Genomic DNA, 18,584 nt, shown 5'->3' with positions numbered 1-18,584 from the left:
GCTGCTCAGCTCGGGCTGACTCGAACCGCTGTTGCTCAGAGCTCAAACTCTTGAGCGAGCTCTTAACCAACTGAGCCACTCAGCCGGCCCTTAAATAAATAAATTTTAAAGAATAAAATAAAAAATAAAGTTTGTTCTCACTTTTCCCATTTACTATCTGGATCTCCTTGGTTCCAAAGAGCATCAACATATTGACTCACTGTCTCCTACTAACACACAAAGTAGATTCAGAATTACTCTACTAAACAAATCTACCTCATAGAGTTTGAGATTTCTGCAGTTTGTCATTCTGTATACTTAGCTGTGTATCCAACTAAGGATACACAAAGAAATCTATTTAAAAATTACTTGAATTCTTTTTTACTAAATAAACTCTCCATAGTTTTAATTAGCATATTTTTGTTTGCTATTTAGAAGCTTATCCCTCAAAGAAAACAGAGCCTACGAAGCTAAAGACCTCAACATTAAAGAAAATTATTGTAGCAAAATGATTCATGCACAATTTAAATAGTCAAGTATATAGATGATGTATTATACAATTGTACATTTGAAACCTATGTAATTTTACTAACCATTGCCACCCAAATAAATATAATTAAAAAAATATTTTCAAAACAAAATAAATAAATAAATACTAAAAAGTCAAGTAATTCGAAAAAAGTTTATAATAACAAACAGCAATCTCTGCCTCCTCTTCTAAGTATTTCATCATTAACCTTCCCATTTTAAAGTAACATGCTCCAAAGCACCATAATCTCTAAATTCTACCAGTTGTGGGAGTTACATAGTCACTTTCTCTTTCATTATAGGGTTTAGATTTAGCTCTCTTACACTCCACCTCTTCCCTCTTCCTATAGTTAAATCAGACATTTTGGTTACTATATTAACAACTAATGTCTACGTTATTATGGCTATGTACATTCACTCTTACGTAACACACTATAATTATGTTTCCTCTTTTTATATTAGTTTTTGTTTTCCTGGAGTTAATAACTGACTTTCTTTTTCAATTGCCTAGATTCCCTCCTGCTAAATCTCACTCTCCAGCAGCCTCTCGGTGCAACGAATCATTCTAGTTTCTCCCTTGACTTCTAGCTCTATTCTGGAATGGCGGTTCTCTTGTTCTGTTGCACAGAAGACATCTTGGGTCTTCTCATTGCTATTAGCCAGAGAGTTCTCTTTACTTCTCTCCCTCGTTTCTGGCATCACAGATCTCCTTTCTAGAGTTACTTTTTCATTTAGGGAAAGTACATCTGCCAGGAGCTTCCCATAATGTAGGTTCATTTGCTAAGATACTGGATACCATTCTGATTTTCAGACACTTTGAATGCCATTTCCCCCCACTACGCCACGTCCCCTTAGTCCCTTTGGGAAGCTTATGGAACTTCTCTTTATCTGGATGTTTTCAACTTTCTTTATGCTGTGCCTTGACATGGGTCTTTTCTTCATTTCTTAAGCTGGGTACATAGTGGACTCTTTCAACATGGCTACTCCTTTCCCTCAGTTCTAGGAAAACATCGTGCATTATTTCCTTTGAAAATTTCCTACTCCTGTTTTCTTATTGTGATAGTTCTATAATTTGGATTTGGACTGACCTTTCTAATTTTTATCTCCTCCCTTGTCTTTTGGTTCTAATTTCTGGAAGATTTCTTCAATTTTACCCTCTACTCCTTAAAACAGAGGGTGGCCAGTGGGCCTTCCTGTTTGTCATTTTTTAAAGACAACTTCTTATAGTACTTTCTTTCACAAAAAGATAGAAAAGAAATAAAAGATGTAAGCCAGCCTAACTATAAGACATTAAAGTCTAACTACTGTGCATTTGTTCATATCTACAATTATTTAATATGCAGGTGGTAGGTTCATTTGCCAAGCAGTATAAATGGCATCATTCCTTTCAGTAGCTCAATGTGACAACAACATGGTGTTCTGTTAATGACAATCTATATATTTTGGGGTTTCTGAAATTCATATTGCCTAGCATGACTATGAGAATGGCTCTAATTAAACAGTCCTTTAGAATACATATAAACCTTTTCCAGTTCAACAAGTCCATGAAGAACTTAATAATTCTGAAAGAAACATCAAAAGCTGGGAGGATATTGCAGATAATTTTCAGTGAACTATATACAGACCATATCAATGGTCCCCATGAGAAGAGCCTACGTGCCAGGTATTGCCTGCTGTCTCCCAGCTGCACACCTGCCCTTCTCTGCTCTGCTCTGTCATGCTGGGGCTTGGAGTCTCCAAACTAGTTTTCTTTCCAGGCTCCCTTGCCAGCTAACTTCCTGTTATGTTCTGCCTCTATAAGGTACTGGTAAGAGTTCAGAAAGTGAGAAAAGGGACGAAGCTGTTCTCCTCTCTTTCCTCACCTACTTCTAGCAGTATCTCTGCAAGTGACTCCATTGCCTGGGAATCCCAGCTGCAGCCACAGAAGCCTCTCTTTAGCAGTCCCAGAATCAACAAGGCAGGTGCTTCTCTCATGGTCCCAGGTGTCCCCTCCCAGGTGGTTCCAGCCCTGGCTGAGCAGCAATTCCAGGAGGGTGGCAGCGTGTATGCTCCTGGGCTCTGAAATACCACTTGCGCACCCTCGTCCTCCCAGGTCTCCGGGTGGTAGCTTCTTCACACGGTTCCTAATCCTGGGTTACTTCATTTTCCCTTTTTATTCTCTCAGTCATTCCAACAGTATTGTAACAAGTTCTGTGTACGAAGTCTCCTCTCTGTAGAATACCTACCTGTTACTCTTTTTCCTGAAGGAAACCTGACTAATAGAGCTCCCTGAGAATAAAATATATATGTATATTTTAAAACCTCTAGAAGTCCTCATTACCAGAAAGAGCTAAAGGCAGAGTGCCTCATCTATGGTTATGACCGCGAAAGTATAATATGACTTTGTTTTATCTTAAAGTCATGCATCTCTAGAAGATGGTAAATCTATCCTAACATGAAGTCCTAAATAAAAGAGGATATCTCCCAGTTTCCAAACTAAATAGCTAAATGCATGCAGACCCTCCTCCGTAAAGTGTGAGTGAAGTAAAAATGGTTTGCACACTGCTAAGATAACCCAAAATAAAAACACCTTTCAGTGAGGAGATGAAATCGAGTTAAGAGAAGGCGGCTTCAGTCTTCAATTTTGCAAAATGCAGCCATGCTACTTCACCCAGGTGCTAATTCACTGCCTTCCACTCAGTAGGCATGGCAAGAAAGCAGATACAAAAGACACTTTTAAAAAGCAAGTTGGAGAGTCTATCATAAAGGTATTATTCAATCACATTTTTAAAAACGCACTTCTTGAACTCTTCCTACATTCTTCTATGTTCTGTAACACACTTCCAGATGGCTCCACGCTCTGTGACACATCAAGGGGAGAACGTGACTGGCTGAGACAGACAAAACAAACCAGGGGATGGCAAGTTTTATAGATGCTGACTGAGCAGGTGGGATGACGCTGAGGAGGCCTTTGAAAGGTTTATTCTTACCTTTGAGATGATGAATAGAGAGGAGCAGTGGAGAGAGGAAGGCTGGAACTAAGAGAAAACAGGAAAGGAGAATGAAGGAACAAAACGAAGAAGACTAGAAAAGAGAAGAGAGAAAAAAGCCAAGAAGGACAGCACAGGAGTATAGGGAGAGCCCAGCACCCCGGAGCCGGACACACAACATCAAGATGGGTGTGTGAAGGCGCCAAGAGATTGGCTGATGTCAGAGCGCAGGCCACGAAAGGGAGCCCCGTTGGGGCTGCTGGTGCTACAGGGCTGTTTGTTCAGAGAACCCCATTTAGGATTATTTACACATCCTCTCAGTGGAGCGAAGGAGCGTGAGCCTGACTTTCCACATTAATACGGAGGGAAAGAGGTATTCCTGTCTATGAGAGTTACTACCCGCAAAATAAACACATCAGCCCTGGGAGGAAAGGCTGTACAGAGCTTCAAACCCTTAAACAGAAATTCTGCAAAGGACTCCTTACTGCCTTTCATCACCTACAATCTGAACAGCTTTCCAGGCATTCTGCAATGCCAGAGACACTTGATTGGGCTTATTTGAAATGAGCGGTGTAGATAAACACAGTTTGTAGGTCACCTTGGACAAAAAAACTTAGATAATGAAACTCCTGGGTTCATTCTGAAGGTTACTATAATCTGTAGTACTTTTATTTCTCTTTCCCAGAGAACCCATATATGCCTTTAAATAGCTAAATCTTCTAATTTGTCAAAGACAACTTATGTTATGTTCAGCTTGGTAAGGGTTAAAAGAAGCAGTCATAGGACAAACAGAAACTCCTTCCAGTAGGTTCTCCTTTCCCCCTCCCTTTACACATAAAATTAGGTCACAATCAGTCCCCATCCATGCTTCAAAGTGGTTAGAAATATGTTTATTTAGTATTTACATACTAAAGGGCTTTTTTTTCCTGAAAACTTTGCCCAAGGTCTAGAATTTACTTAGCAAACTAGAAATAAAGGTACTTGTGTGTGTGTGTGTGTGTGTGTGTGTGTGTGTGTGTGTGTGTGTGTGTGTGTGTGTAGAGGGAGGAATATTTAAACTTAATCACATTATGACTATTAAACTGATTGGAGCCATCACATGCCACCAAAAATATACGACACAGCTTAAGAAATACTTATGTAAGGAGAAAACCCACGGAAAGTAGGTCCAAATTACATTTATAAAAAGAGAAAGAGAAGCAGAGTTGAAAAAAACAAACAAAAGAGATATAAATTTGAGTCATAAAGAATAGCTTTTTTTTTTTTTGGAAGGACTGGAAGTTTAACCTTTCTAAGCAATGGAATATAAAACAAATTCAGCATCACAGTAAGATTTGCCTGTTGCCTAACTAAAATGAAAAGGCATGTCCTCTAACTCTGAGACTTCATTACCTATAAACAACCGGAAGACAGAGCAGCAAAATGGACTTGAAGGCATCCCTTATTATCAAGGATATAATGAATATGCTAAAAAGAGTAGATGTTACTGAAACTATTTCGAAAGTCTAATCTCAGAGGACTGATGATAGGGATAGCGAAGTCTCTCTCTATAAATTACACATTCCAGGCAGAAGACTTTCCTTTTAGGTTTCAAAAATAAATTTCCAATATTTTGGATGTATGAATATATCCATGATCAGTTAACTATGCTTTACTAATAAAATAGGAATGGTGAGAATAAGACATAGCAACAATAATGCTTAATTCATTTATATTTATTTTTGAGATATTCTCTAGTTTTCAAAGCCATTTTTGTTCCTATTTCTATTTTGTTTGGCAAATCTATATAGATATTTTTGAGATTCTGTTACCGTGTCACAAAAAAAACCCAAAAACAAACAAAAAAACGGTTGTGTGGAACAGTGTGGCACAAGGAATTTTAGAAAGTATACTGTTTTAACTGCTGTAATTTCAAAGAATGGGGAGCACCGAGTATTCATTCATTTTTTAATTAGAAAAATTAATTAGAAAAAGTTTTATTGTGGTAAAATACACATAACATAACCACTGACCATTTTTGAGTGTACAGTTCAGTGTGGCATTAAGTACATTCACATTTTATGCTACCACTACGATTGTATTTATTCATTTTTAAAAGTCACCATAATCAAGTTTTATTTCCATTTTTCTGTGAGTTTACAGGTAAGAGGTTATACCAGACCAATGCCAACACGATGATGAAACACCTTAGATCCATTTCTGTAAGAAATTTTTAAAAAATAAGACTTCAGAAATCCAAGAGTCACTTTGAAAGGAATCACTGCTCAAAGGGCCAAAAGAGGGAGAAGGGATCCTATGAGCACCAATCAAGCGGGGAAGACAAGTCCTCTCCCAAGGCCACTGAGGTGCATGCCCCGCACGCGGCCAGCTCTGAGCGGTGACACGTGACATACAAGGACAGCCCCTCCCAGGGGCTGCCATGGGAGGAGGACTGCGTCACGGACTGCTGCTGCCCAGTCCAATCCAGAGACCGTTCTGCTGCTAATCCGGAGAAATTGATCTCAGGGCTCACACTCATGGACAGAGAACACCCAACAGTGATATAAAATGAGCCCCAAATCAATTATCCTAAGGAATGTAACGCTGGTTCAATGACTGAAAATTGTTATTATTGCCTGGCTCTGAAACAGACAGGAATGGCGAGCCAAAAAATAGAGACTGAGCCACCGGGGAGGTTCTGTTAGAGCCAATTAATGGATCCCCAGAGCTGATAAAAACTTTCATTAATGCAACAACATCTAGACTCATATTAGGACTCATAATATAGCGTTTCTGAGGGATTTGGTAAAGGCGATTGAATGATCTGTTTTCTGAATACCACAAATTCCCGTAAACTTCCCAACTCCTTCTACTTCACTTAAACGTGCAGTGCAATGTGAGCCTCTGTGTCGTGAGGACCAGCAGGAAGTTGTCACAAGGGAAGAGTCTCTGGACTGTCACAAGGGCAGATTTGCTTTGCAATTGAGCCGCTTTTCACACGGGCGCAGCTACAAAGCGAGCTACATGGGGAACAGTGGTGGAGTAGGGTTTGCTCATGGACAGAACAACAAAGTGGCCACCAGAGAGGCTTTGTACAGAGTTAGAAACTACACAGCTAGGTATTAATTATAATAATTTCTCAAAATGCTATAATACAACTCCTTCTTTCATTGTGCCTGTTTCTATTCAACTCTATTTATCAGTGGTTATTATTTCTTGTAGGCAATGTTGGATATCACAGCTAACAGTAAAAAATGATCTCATTCTCTGAGCACACACTAACTGGCTGGGGCTGTAGGGTCTCTTAGACAATAGAAAGTCAAGGAGGCGATCCGGCATTCAAATTTTCGTTGTGATAATACACAAGGAGATCATCCACTTGTGAATAATTGTGACTTTAATAACCCTAAACCCAGCCACATGTCCATTTAATCCATTTTATAGTTACAATTTTTAAGGAGGGAGAAGCATGAAAATCTCTACCAAAACTTACATTTTAGGAAATTTTCTCAAGAAATAAAAAATGCCTACCAACTCGCTTTTAAAAGAATATAACTAAAAATAGCTCCAGGACTACAATGCCAACTTGAGAGAAAAGCATAAGGAATCTCTAGCTACCAACTACTTTTGCACACAGAATTTAGGAGTTATTCTCAATAACCCCATTCCTTTATTTTCCTATCCAAATACATACTAAAACCCACCAAATTTTCTCCATGCCTTCCATTAAAACATTTCCCTATTTTTCTTGTTTTGTTATGATAAGAAAAATTATATATGTTAAAAAAATTTTTTCAACCAACACGGCAATATTTAACACTTAACAGAAGATTCTCTGGTTAGGTATGATTTACCTCTGTATCTCACCTGGTGCTGGCCACCCTTGTTATAGAAGAGGATTGACAGACCTGGCCTAGACCCCAGGCTCAGATTTGATTTACGTGTGTGTGCGCACGCACCCGTGAGTGTGTGTGTGTGTGTGTGTGTGTGTGTGTGAGAGTGCGCGTGCGTCTGTGTGTGCATGTGGGTGCACGAGTGTGTGAGTGCGTGCGTGCATGTGTGTGCATGTGCATGTGTGTTTCTGCGTGAGTGCAAGTGTGTGTGTGTGTGTGTGTGTGTGTGTGTGTGGAGGGGAGTGTCTAATTCTCTTCAAAGGTGTGTACAAAGAAGATGAGAGAATTAGATGGAATTTCAAAGACCAGCTAGTCTAAGGCATTGATTTTACATGTAAAAAGACATCACGTGACTTCTTCCCAGGCTTACCCAACTTGGGTAATTTCAGTCACAATTAGAATCCAATTCTTCATTTCATTTCAATTTACATATATACAATAAAATCAATATATGAATGAGAAGCAATTGAGTGTAATAGTGAGCTCTTGAAGGATTAGGTTGAGTTGGCAACACATCTTGAGCATTGATGGGGTGGTCTTCCCCCATAAGTAGTAGGCAAGTGTCAAAGGTAAAGTATACTTGGAGTATGCAAAACACACTCTGTTCCAGGTCAGCTGATGGCCCTTCTAAATACAGCCAATACTTGGTGGCCCCACAGGACCAAGTGAAAGCACATGAATTCATTGGTGAACAGACATTACCTGAAAACACACACAAACACGTACATCAGCAGTAGCATCAACTGAGGCCCACAGTGTAATTACTATTCCATAACAACAGAAGCCGCTCTTGGAAATCACACCTTATCTTTCCAAACCACACCAAGCAAAACAATCATCAAAAAAATGATTCCGCTTTGTGATCATTTCTGACCCCTTGATGAGAGCAAAAGTCACTGCCTCGTAACAGATTACAGAAGCGTGGAGGCCTCTGAGGTGGTCATGGTGATAGCTCCGAGGCTGTCAGCCCCTATCAATCACCTTCCATTAAATAAAGGTTTTCCAATTTTGTGCCTCTCTCAAAAGCTTCATTTTTCCGGGATTAAGCTGAAGCATCAACATTGGAACTTACTGCTCCTATTCCTGCTCCCTAAATAAATGCTGTTAGCAGAAAAATGGGCTTTTCCACAGTAGGAACTCAAAATCAAAGCAGACCTAAGTGATGTGGTCACTTATAAAAGATATCTGACCACGAACACTTATACAAACTTCGTGAGCAGCCTCAGAACCCAGGAGGGAGGGAGCATTTCAGGGAGCCGAGGAAAGGTGAGGTCTGTGAGTTGTACACTTAGGTCCTGGAATGAGTAGTGAGCAATTCCAATATTCACCAGAGTGCCACAGTCTTCTCTTGGGTTTCAGAAGTAGGTTTCCTAAGAGTTTTAAACTACATGGCTTCACTGCTTGGTACCTACTGACTTCATGATGGAGAAAGGTCATTTTCCTAAAATACAGTGGAAATGTCTAGGAGGGGAAGCAGGTTAAAATCAATTGAAAAAGGCACATTTAAAAACTAAGAGAACCTTAAGGAGAGGGACTCATTTTATTTACCTCTGTAATCCTGACAGCCGGGTAGATGTTTGCTGCATTCAGACTCCAAATCCATAAGATGGGGACACAGTTTATATAAATATGATCAAGGTTATAATCATGCACATTTTTCTGTACCAATACACAGACTTCTTCATTATGACTTTTAATGGCTAAGTAAATGCGACCAGACCCAGGAATAGAGTGGTAGGAACAGAAAGTGATGAAGAGGGAAGAGACACATTTCAGAGTTATTATTAGACAGGCCTAGGGGCAGACTAGATAGATGTGAAGAGAGGTCCCAACATAGGACGTTGTGACATGTGTTATTTGGCCCACACAGAATTCTTTTTAAATGTCAATTTATTGTCAACACTAAAAATATTGGGAGATTTCACTTAATGATCCAGATTTCAGGCTTCTCTTGAAAAAATAAACAGATGATCTGGCAATTCTAGGCTTGCATTCCCACTGGCAGAAATCTGCTGTTTATTCTCTAGTTCGCCACTGGAGACCATCACAGCGGCCCACTTCATTCATGAAGGTTTCCCGTCTGGCCTCTGAAAGCATTTGAAGGGATGAAGGAAGAAGGGCTCAGCCTGAAAAAAATAGGAAGCATGGAAGAGGAAGCATATTCTGGGATAAAGATAATGAACCTACAAAGAACACGTACAGATTGAGAGGGTGCCCGGACACAGTCAAAAGAAAGTGATTGGCAGCAGATGAGACATAGACGCTGAGAATCAGGTGCAGCTCAGGTCTGAGATGCAGAACTTTTAGTTGCCCATAAAGCCATCCGGGAGAGTGAATGAAGCAGCTTAAAGAAAAAGAGTCAAGAAAAAAAGAACAGAGGACTGAGCCCTAAGTATTATCCTCAATAGAAGAGGGAAGAACAAACAATGGAAGAGATAAAGGGAGGCTGAGTTAGCACCACGGCTCTCCACTGACTCGGGCCCAGCCTACCCCGCTAGCTTGTTTTCTACGCCTCTCCACAGGCACACTTGGTCCCAGCCAGCTGGTCCTATTGCTGTTTGAGAAACCAAGTATTGCTGCCTGCCTTAGTGCCTCCTTCAAACCTGTGTTTCCTGCTTCCTGCAATGCTGTTTTCTGTCACCTGCCTTTGTTACACTTCTATTCAGCTTTCTACCATGAGCTCTAGTGGCCCCGATGAGGTTGCTTCCACAGTCCATCGGCCAGAGCCTTTCTCACGCTGTCCTGAGTTTGCTGCCTTCCTGTTTCGCTGGTGCCCCGTGATGCCAGGCGTCAGGTCTTCTCCGATGTTTTGTCCTCAGTGCCTGACATACAGTGGCATTCAGCAAATAACAGAACAAAGGAGGGGAAGGAGTAAGCAACTGGAGTGGTAGGATAAATCTCAGGGTGATACTATGTCACAGAAATCAAGGAAGAAGAGCCATTTCTGACAGACAGAACCATCTAGAATACCAGAGGCTACTCAAGGAGAATAAGAGTGAAGGGAGGCACTGCGTTTTAGCAAGAACCTGTCAGGACTGAGTTCCGATGGGGGGTGGCCTCCACTACAAATTACTGGAGGGTAATTTGGTAATAGCTATCAAAAGGCTTTACACTGCTCCTGCTCGGGGTCTAAATAAATCTACTCGGGCAATATATCTGTTTTGTGCTGTGTTTTCCCCGGCCGTTCAGAGCCAACCCCCATTTCCATTTGGAGGGAGCGTCCACCACGTAACGTCCTGGCAGGAGGCAGTGTGTTGCTTCCCACTCGGGATGCCAATGCGGTCAGATTCCTCCTCTGCCCACCCATGGTAGCCAGGCCTGGCCAGTTCGGCCTCCTCCTCTGACCAGGAGAGGCAGAGATGGTTGGGGGCAGTGGCCTCACTCAGCAACTCTGGCTTCAGCGTCCCAACCTCGCTCTCCCTGCCCAGCGACAGCGGCTCTGACCCCTGGCCCTCCAGTTTCCTGTTGCTTCGCTGGACCTCAGACAACCTTCCAATCACCGCCCCGTCGTTATAAGACACCCAGAGCCAGTCTCTGATTCTGGCCCCAGAAGTATCCTAATTCATACCCTACCTGATAAAAAAAAAAATCCAAAATATGGAAAAACGCTTTATGCATGTAATACAGCATTATTTATACAGAAAACTGTGGAAATAATCTAACAGCCCCAAACAGCAGTACTTAAGTAAATGATGGACAGCCACTTGATAGAATGGCACTGATGGTTCTAAAGGAAAACAGGTTTATAATAAAATGTTTAAAAAAATAGAAGGGTTTAAAAATACAGTATTATCGTACTCTGGTAAAAACACTATCTGTAGGGGAAAAAAAATGTCTGGAAGTACCAAAATATTGAGTAGAAGCAGTTTTTCCTTAAGAATGTAATTAATTTTTAAATTACAAAAATAATAAGGCTTACTGTAAAAAATTCTAAAGTTATATAAAGAAAACACTGATAATCTCCCGTCATCCAGCTCCACGCCTGACCTCCTCACAGTTCTCTGAAGTGACCAATGTCAACGACATCTGCTCTTCCACGCCTGTCCTCATGCTCCAACAAACACTTCTATACAGCAGTTACTGGATCCTTGTGTCATCCCTTCTTTCTCTCTCCCTGCCTCTCTTCAATGGGATCATAGCATATACTTCCTGCTTATTTTGGTTTTGCACTTTACCAGAAACTTCTCTTACCCGTTTCTTCAGACCTCTGCTCCAGTGTCGTGTCCTCTTGGAACCTCTGACCCCTGCTAGGCTGACTTGGCTCCTTTTCCTCGTGTGCCACCTGCAGTCATTAGTAATTTGTGCCATGTGTGCCTCTCCTATGCTCTTAGTTTCCCAAGGGCAGGAGCTGTGCCTTGTATACCTCTCAGCTCCAATGCCTGGCACATAGATGAGGCCCAGTTACTGTGCGGGCATGCGAGAAGGAAGGAATGAATGTGCAAGGCAGCACTAAGCTGAGGATGAAATGGCTCTGAAGGCAGACATGCACTAGCAGAAGACTGGGCATTTCTCCACAGAGACTGAATTAAAGATGACACGACGATACAGAGACAGACATACATGTATGCAAAGAAAAAGGGAGCTGAGAAATTGAACGAGGTTATTTCAACAAAGAAGGGTAAGAGAAAGAAGAAAAGTAAGGAAACAAAAGCCAGGAAGGATATTCTTGATAAACATAAGATAAATAAAAGAACCTGCATGGTTATTCTTTTGCTCCAGGTTAATTGTTTGTGTTTGTGGTAGGGTTTTAAAAACAATTCCTTGAAAGATTAAACCGTCTCTAAGGTTAGTTAAGTAAACCAGACAACTTAGAGCTCAGTTTCTTACCTATGTTGTATTAGGTTCAAAAGAGCTAATGTAAGTGCTATGCCAAGTAAGGCACCACCACCACCACCCACGCGTGCACAAGAAGTGGCGCTCACTAACTTCACTACGGGCGACGAGCTTCAGCTGCAATTCTAAATTTCAATTAATTTTTTAAAAATTCAGCTGCAGTTCTCATCAATGAGGGTGCTAACTTCCTTGCTCCAGGATATCCCCGCATGACTTACTCAGGTCGTCAGCATTCTCCTTAAAAGGCCCCTCTAGTCTGGCTTCAAACAGAGCTAAGAGCCTGAGTCTTATCTATTGAGGCAACCAATTTACACCCACATTTTAACATAGCTGGCCTTTACTGGGGCCCCTCTAGAACCAGTGACTATGCCACCCAACTTGTTCTCATTAGTTTGCAGAATAACCAAGGGTACTGATAATTGTCACCTTTATTGTGAGACTTAGAGAGGGCAGGTGGCTCAACCCAGGTTGTAGTGGCAGAGTTCAAATTGTGACCCAGGTCTGTCTGACTCCACACCCGAGCTGTCCTGTACTCTTAACCACTGATCTGCTCCTTCTCCCTAAGACAACCACCTTCCGAGGAGCTGAAGGCAAGTCCAGTGGTTCCAGGTTGAGAAAGTGTTAACGCAATGTCACTTGGGCTGATTTCTAACCACATCACTGAAACCTTGCTAAAATCACAATCAATGTGCTTAGGCAACATTACGGAATAGTCAATATGCTGAGAAGCAACACTGTCCCTCAATCCGAGTCATTCAGAATTCTTAGTCTGGCCTTTCACAATTGGCTCAGTCCGTCAGACCCAGACGAGGCTCTATTTTGAATTCTAATGAGAACTAGGCGCACTGAATATTTAAACTGCAATTACAAAGATCCTGCTTTTATGTAGATGTCCTTAATACAAGTAACATATCTGAAAATACATATAGGCATCAGTGGAAAATATCTATCTAATTTGCATTTAGAAACTGGAAAAAAACCAAGATTGTTTTCTACGTGGTGCTATTACTGAGGTGGGGGTGGGCGGAGAAAAGGGAGGAAAAACCACGCAAAGATCTCAGTAAAAATTTTAAAGCCTGGGCTCCCAAGTGAAAGGTTCACAAAGAGGTGCTTGAATCCTTTGTTAACAACTGAACAAACAAATTCATCACCAGGCCCTTCTGTGTGGCCCCCTTGCAGTCCGGTCTGTACTTAGAACTAGAAATTTCCCAACTGTGAAAGCATCTATGACTGATAGGTCAGATCAGCAAGGAAGATATGTTGAGGACAGAGAAACAAAAGCCCATTTCACGGTTCACAACTTATTTTTACGCTCCCGTACATAAAATGATGACGAGCCGGCTTCGATCCTCAGCTCACTCAAGGGCTCTTAAACAGTAATAGAGTGCCACGTGAACAGCCACCGAGTGACACTGGAGTGAGCTGCTTAATTCCCATCACCCAAACAGTGAAAACATACCATGCTTGGATTTTCATGTACGTATATGTATGTGTTTACATGTAAAAAGATCAATCTGGCCTTGCATTTGGGAAAACAGGTGATTAACTCTTTATTCCATCTTGAGGTTCTTGGACCAAGCTCCTGCCCCTCAAATGCCTTTCATACTAAGATAATAATTTATTCCATGGCATTTGGACATCCTCTTGTAAATGCTAGCATCTAAGGAAAGGGAATATGGTTGTTTTCTTCTGATCTGTCTCTCTGGTTGATTCTCTTTTGCTGGTATCAAATATGCCTACTGAGTTTTGAATTTCTTTTCTTTTTTTTTATTTCTAGAAGTTTCACTTGGTTCCTTTTCAAATTTTCTATGTTGCTCTTTATAGTCTCCTATTCTCTGAAGATACTTTCAAGCTTGTAATTGCTTTCTTTAAATATAACAAGCATAATTGATTTTATAATCCATGTCTGATAATTCTAATACTGTGCCCATCTGTGCAGATTGGATTCTGTGTTCTGTTGCTGGTCCTGGCTCATGTTGTGCTGTTTCCACGTATCCTAGGTTATCTTTGGCTGTGTGCTGGTCGTAGGCCTGAAAAATTTATTTTGGGTTGATTCCTAGAGACCTAGGATAAATAGGCCCTTAGGCCCTTCTACAGAGAGGCATCTCATTGTTTTCGCCAGGCACCTGGAGCTATCACAGGTAAGTCTGCTTCAAACCAAATTCAGGGTGTGAGGTTTCCTGGCCCATCCTGAGTATGGACACTCAGGTTGCAAATCCACACGAGGGACCTTCTGTGACCACAACTTGGCAAGAACTGTAGTTTGTTTCCTTTGGTTTTCTTCTCCTATTCTGTTCAGTGCCAAGGCTGTCTTCTCCATAATTTTCAAAGGCAAGTTTACTTCTGGTCCATTTTTATCCTAAGAATGTAGCTCTTTGGTACCCAAGTTCAATAATAATAATAATAATAATAATAATAATAATAATAATAATAATGAAAAAAATAGGAACTGTAGTGGGCCCAGGGCCTTAACTTTTTCCCTGCTTGCCTGCCCTTCTCAGGCTGTGGAAATCCCTGACTCTTGCCTGCAAAAGGGCTCTGTGAGATAAAAAAAGAAACTACTATAAAGTACCTAAGAGTTCAGAGGCTGGAAACAAAACAAAAAGTTAGGTTAGTAGGGTGGTTCCTCAAAAAAATGAAACATCATTTCATACAGCAATTCCACTTCTGGGTATATATACAGAAAATCAGGGACTTGAACCAATACTTGTATACTAATGTTCATAGTAGCATTATTCACAATAGTCAAAAGATGGAAACAACCCAAGAGTCCACAGACAGAGAAATGGACAAACCAAACGTGGTAGATACACACAATGGAATATTATTCAGCCTTTAAAAAGGAAGGCAATTCTGACACATACTACAACATAGAGGCATATTGAAGACATAATGCTAAGTGAAATACGCCAGATACAAAAGGATGAATACTGTATGATTCCACGTATATGAGGTTCCTAGAGTAGTCCAGTTTACAGAGACAGAAAGGAGAAGGGTAATTGACAGGGCCTGGGGGAGGAGGAGGCTGGTCATTAGTGTTTAATGGGAACAGGGTTTCAGTTTGGGATAATGAAAATATTCTGGAGATGGATGGTGGTGATGGTGGCACAAAGATGTAAATGTGCTTAGTGCCACTGAGTTGAGCACTTAAAAATAGTTATAGTGGTACATTTTATGGTATGTATGTTTTACCACAATGAAACAATTTTTTAAATGAAAGGTCTGACTAATTTTGTCAAGGGCTCCTAGGCCTATTCAGTGAATTTCACAACATGGCTTAATAGTGATCAATGGCTTAATAGTGATCAATGAACATCTTAGAAGTTAACTGCTGGGTGTTACAAATACAAGTCTGACCTCCCTAGAGCTTTGGAGGCCACATGCGGAACCTTCATCAATATGGGAAAACCAGCACTGCTTGTCAACAAACATACGCGTACATAACTACAAATTTCCCTTTCAAAATACAAATGCGGTACAATTTTCTTTGAAGGTATCAGGCATCAGGAATGGTACAAGGATAGTTATCTGGGTGTTGATCTATGATACTGATGGAACTGCTAAGTAAATATTAGGAAAAAATTGAAGGGATCAGAGAAACAAATGTCTCTAAAGTATTTCCATTGAAAGAATAAAGAAATTTCTTCTTTCAGTATCTAACACTGTTAAAGTGTTGCACTTCTCCCTTCTGAGTCACTACATATAATTATGTTATAGATCATATATATATATGTGTGTGTGTGTGTGTGTGTGTGTGTGTGTGTAATATATACCTATTATATAACGAATATATAACACATAGCTAAATATAAATAAGGCATGAGATCAATTGATAGTTAACATTTTAAGATACCAAATTTTTAAAATGTATTTCAGTAATTCCGGGAATCTCTAAATTTCTTCCATTTTAAAAAAATGAAACACTCAGAAGGTTTTATGGAACTTGCTGGGTATAAATACCAACACTAGGTAGTAGTAATACCATAAAATAAAAACTGGCAACAGTAGAAGTAACATTCTTCATTACGACTTCATGAGTGACATGTGCTGAGGGCCACTACATTGCAAATACAAAACGTTACCAACATATCTACGAATACGTTCATTCCAAATTAATAGCAACATTATTGCTTAGCACATGAGCGCAGGAAGGCTGTCACTGAATTGGGAAGACTCTCCCTACTTCGGACATATAGTGATAATAACTAATAGTTGCGCACTGCTTACTATGTGCCAAACACTGTTCTAAGCGCTATGTATCTAATCTATATATCTGCATCTAATTATCTATGTCAATATCATCTATACTATGTCTTTATACTTATTAATTCATTTATTCCTTACAACAGCCCTCTCGTTCCATTTCAAAGATGAGAAAGCCAAGGCAAAGGGGTCGCCCCTTTCACAGGGGTCGCCTATGACCATCGGAAAACAAAAAGATATTTACATTACAATTCCTCACAGTAGCAAAATTACAGTTATAGAGTAGCAACGAAAATAATTTTATGGTTGGGGGTCACCACAACATGAGGAACTGTATTAAGGGGTCGCGGCATTAGGAAGGTTGAGAACCGCTGCCCTAGGGCCTCTCCACATAAATACGGAAATTCAGGGAAGATGGCCAGCATTAGACACTGTACACATGCTATACAATTTAATTGTGATAATCAGGTTTCCACTTTTTTACAGCTGAGGAAACTAAGGCTCAGCAAGGTTAAGTTTATACAGAAATCAAAGATAATAAGAAAGGGAGGTGGGAGTGAACCCACATCTCTCTGTCTCCCAAGTTTTAGGACCTAGTGCAAAGAACAAAGACCCTGTGGACAGAAGTTATGTGAGACACTTAGTAAAGCAAAATCAAGGAAGCTGTGCTTCTGGCAGGAAGAAGAAAACACACGCCTGCAGGAACAGATAGCACAGAGTGGGCTGGTATCTGATGGGTGAAAACTGGGCGAGCAGAACAGGCGATAAAAGGGAAGCGGGTAGGCCCTTCAGGGTTGAACTTCCTCCAGGGTTCTGGGGTCCCTATCTGCCAGGTTCTCTCTCCCTGCGCTGTCCTAGACGTCTGTTCAACTAGCAAACACAGGCAGGGAAGGCAGGAGAATCTTCTCAAGCTGTACGTCTCAGGTGACCCTCGCACAGAGGTCCTTGTTCTAAAACTATACAGATCAGAAGGAATCCATTATAGTTTTCATACAGAAAGGGCTACAAATTAGGCAAAGCACCGGCTCCGATCGCTAGTGTGTGTGTGTGTGTGTGTGTGTGTGTGTGTGTGTGTGTGTGTTATTGTATTTCCACTTGTAACAAAAGTATTAGCTTTATAAACTTGAGGCATCTTTGTGAGACAAATCACCACATAACAGCCACTGTGATTATTACTTGTGTCTCCGCCATTTATCACTACTCACCTCGGCAAGGCACTGTGCACAGGCAATATGTAAGTTAAGCCTCACAAAAGTCGGCATCAGAGCTTCTGCAGAATAGCAAGTACCCATACCAGAGCTGCTTGGTATACTTGTTAAATCATGAACACTTGTGAACTCCAACCCAGCCCCACTCAATCAGAACCTCTGGGAACCAGCATTTTAAGAATCACTCCAGGTGACTACTGGCACGTGAATCCCCATTTTATGTACAAGGTATTACGGAGTAAAGTGACTGGCAAAGGTAACATCACTAAATGTAGGATTTCAACTCCCTCGGATTTCGGAATCTGGGCTCTTAACTGCTCTGGAGTTCAAGCTTCAACAACTGTAAGCTTGTGATTAAAAGCTGGCACAACAGTAAGCGAGATGGCCTTTAAAACCCAGATGTACCACCACCAGTCTGCACAATGTCATGTAATTTCCCAAACTATTATTCTCTACAAAAATACAGAAAGGTTTCTTATTTTAAATAAGAAAAAATAAATAATGCATTCTACTTCCCCTGAATTGAAGTATAACAATTCACTTCATTTCATCAAGATATATTGGGTTGTTGGGAAAGTCATGATGCATTTTTGCAACGAAAAACATAGAAAAAATACATCATGACATTTCTGACAACCCAATAGGTATGCTTTACTAATTTCAGTGCTTCATCAAATGGGCCTGCCTATTTTAGAAAAGCAACCAATCCCTGCAGTAATGAGACAAATGTGGGAAACTCAAAGCAGAGTGAACCGCAGGCGAGACAGGCAGAACCTGGACTGTAGCTCTCTCTTACCACAAGACGTTGACTTTCTGTCCACCAGATTCACACGCCGGGTTTCAGTGCGAAGTTTCTCATCTGTGTTCTCCACCAGGTTGGTAAGGTCATCAATTATCTCTAGATAGGAAAACAAGGATGCATGTTTAGTACCCCCAAAGACTCTGCTTCACATCAAAGTATCAGAGCTGCGGTGGTCCATCCCAGGAATAGT

General features: G+C 40.8%; 1 protein-coding gene across 1 annotated transcript in view; it reads right to left on the bottom strand.

Annotated features, from left to right (window-relative positions):
• The window catches only part of LOC109395108 (syntaxin-8-like), a 212,896-nt gene that overhangs the window by 99,948 nt on the left and 94,364 nt on the right, over positions 1–18,584 (bottom strand). The window contains exon 4 of the mRNA XM_019665905.1: positions 18,389–18,490. Within this exon, the coding sequence (XP_019521450.1) occupies positions 18,389–18,490 (102 nt within the window). The remainder of the gene's footprint in view (positions 1–18,388; positions 18,491–18,584) is intronic.

The sequence above is a fragment of the Hipposideros armiger genome, unplaced genomic scaffold, assembly GCF_001890085.2.
Source record: "Hipposideros armiger isolate ML-2016 unplaced genomic scaffold, ASM189008v1 scaffold_457, whole genome shotgun sequence".
In the NCBI taxonomy this organism is placed as follows: Eukaryota; Metazoa; Chordata; class Mammalia; order Chiroptera; family Hipposideridae; genus Hipposideros; species Hipposideros armiger.
Note: the sequence above shows the minus strand (reverse complement) of the source record. Positions and strands in the feature narration are given on the sequence as shown.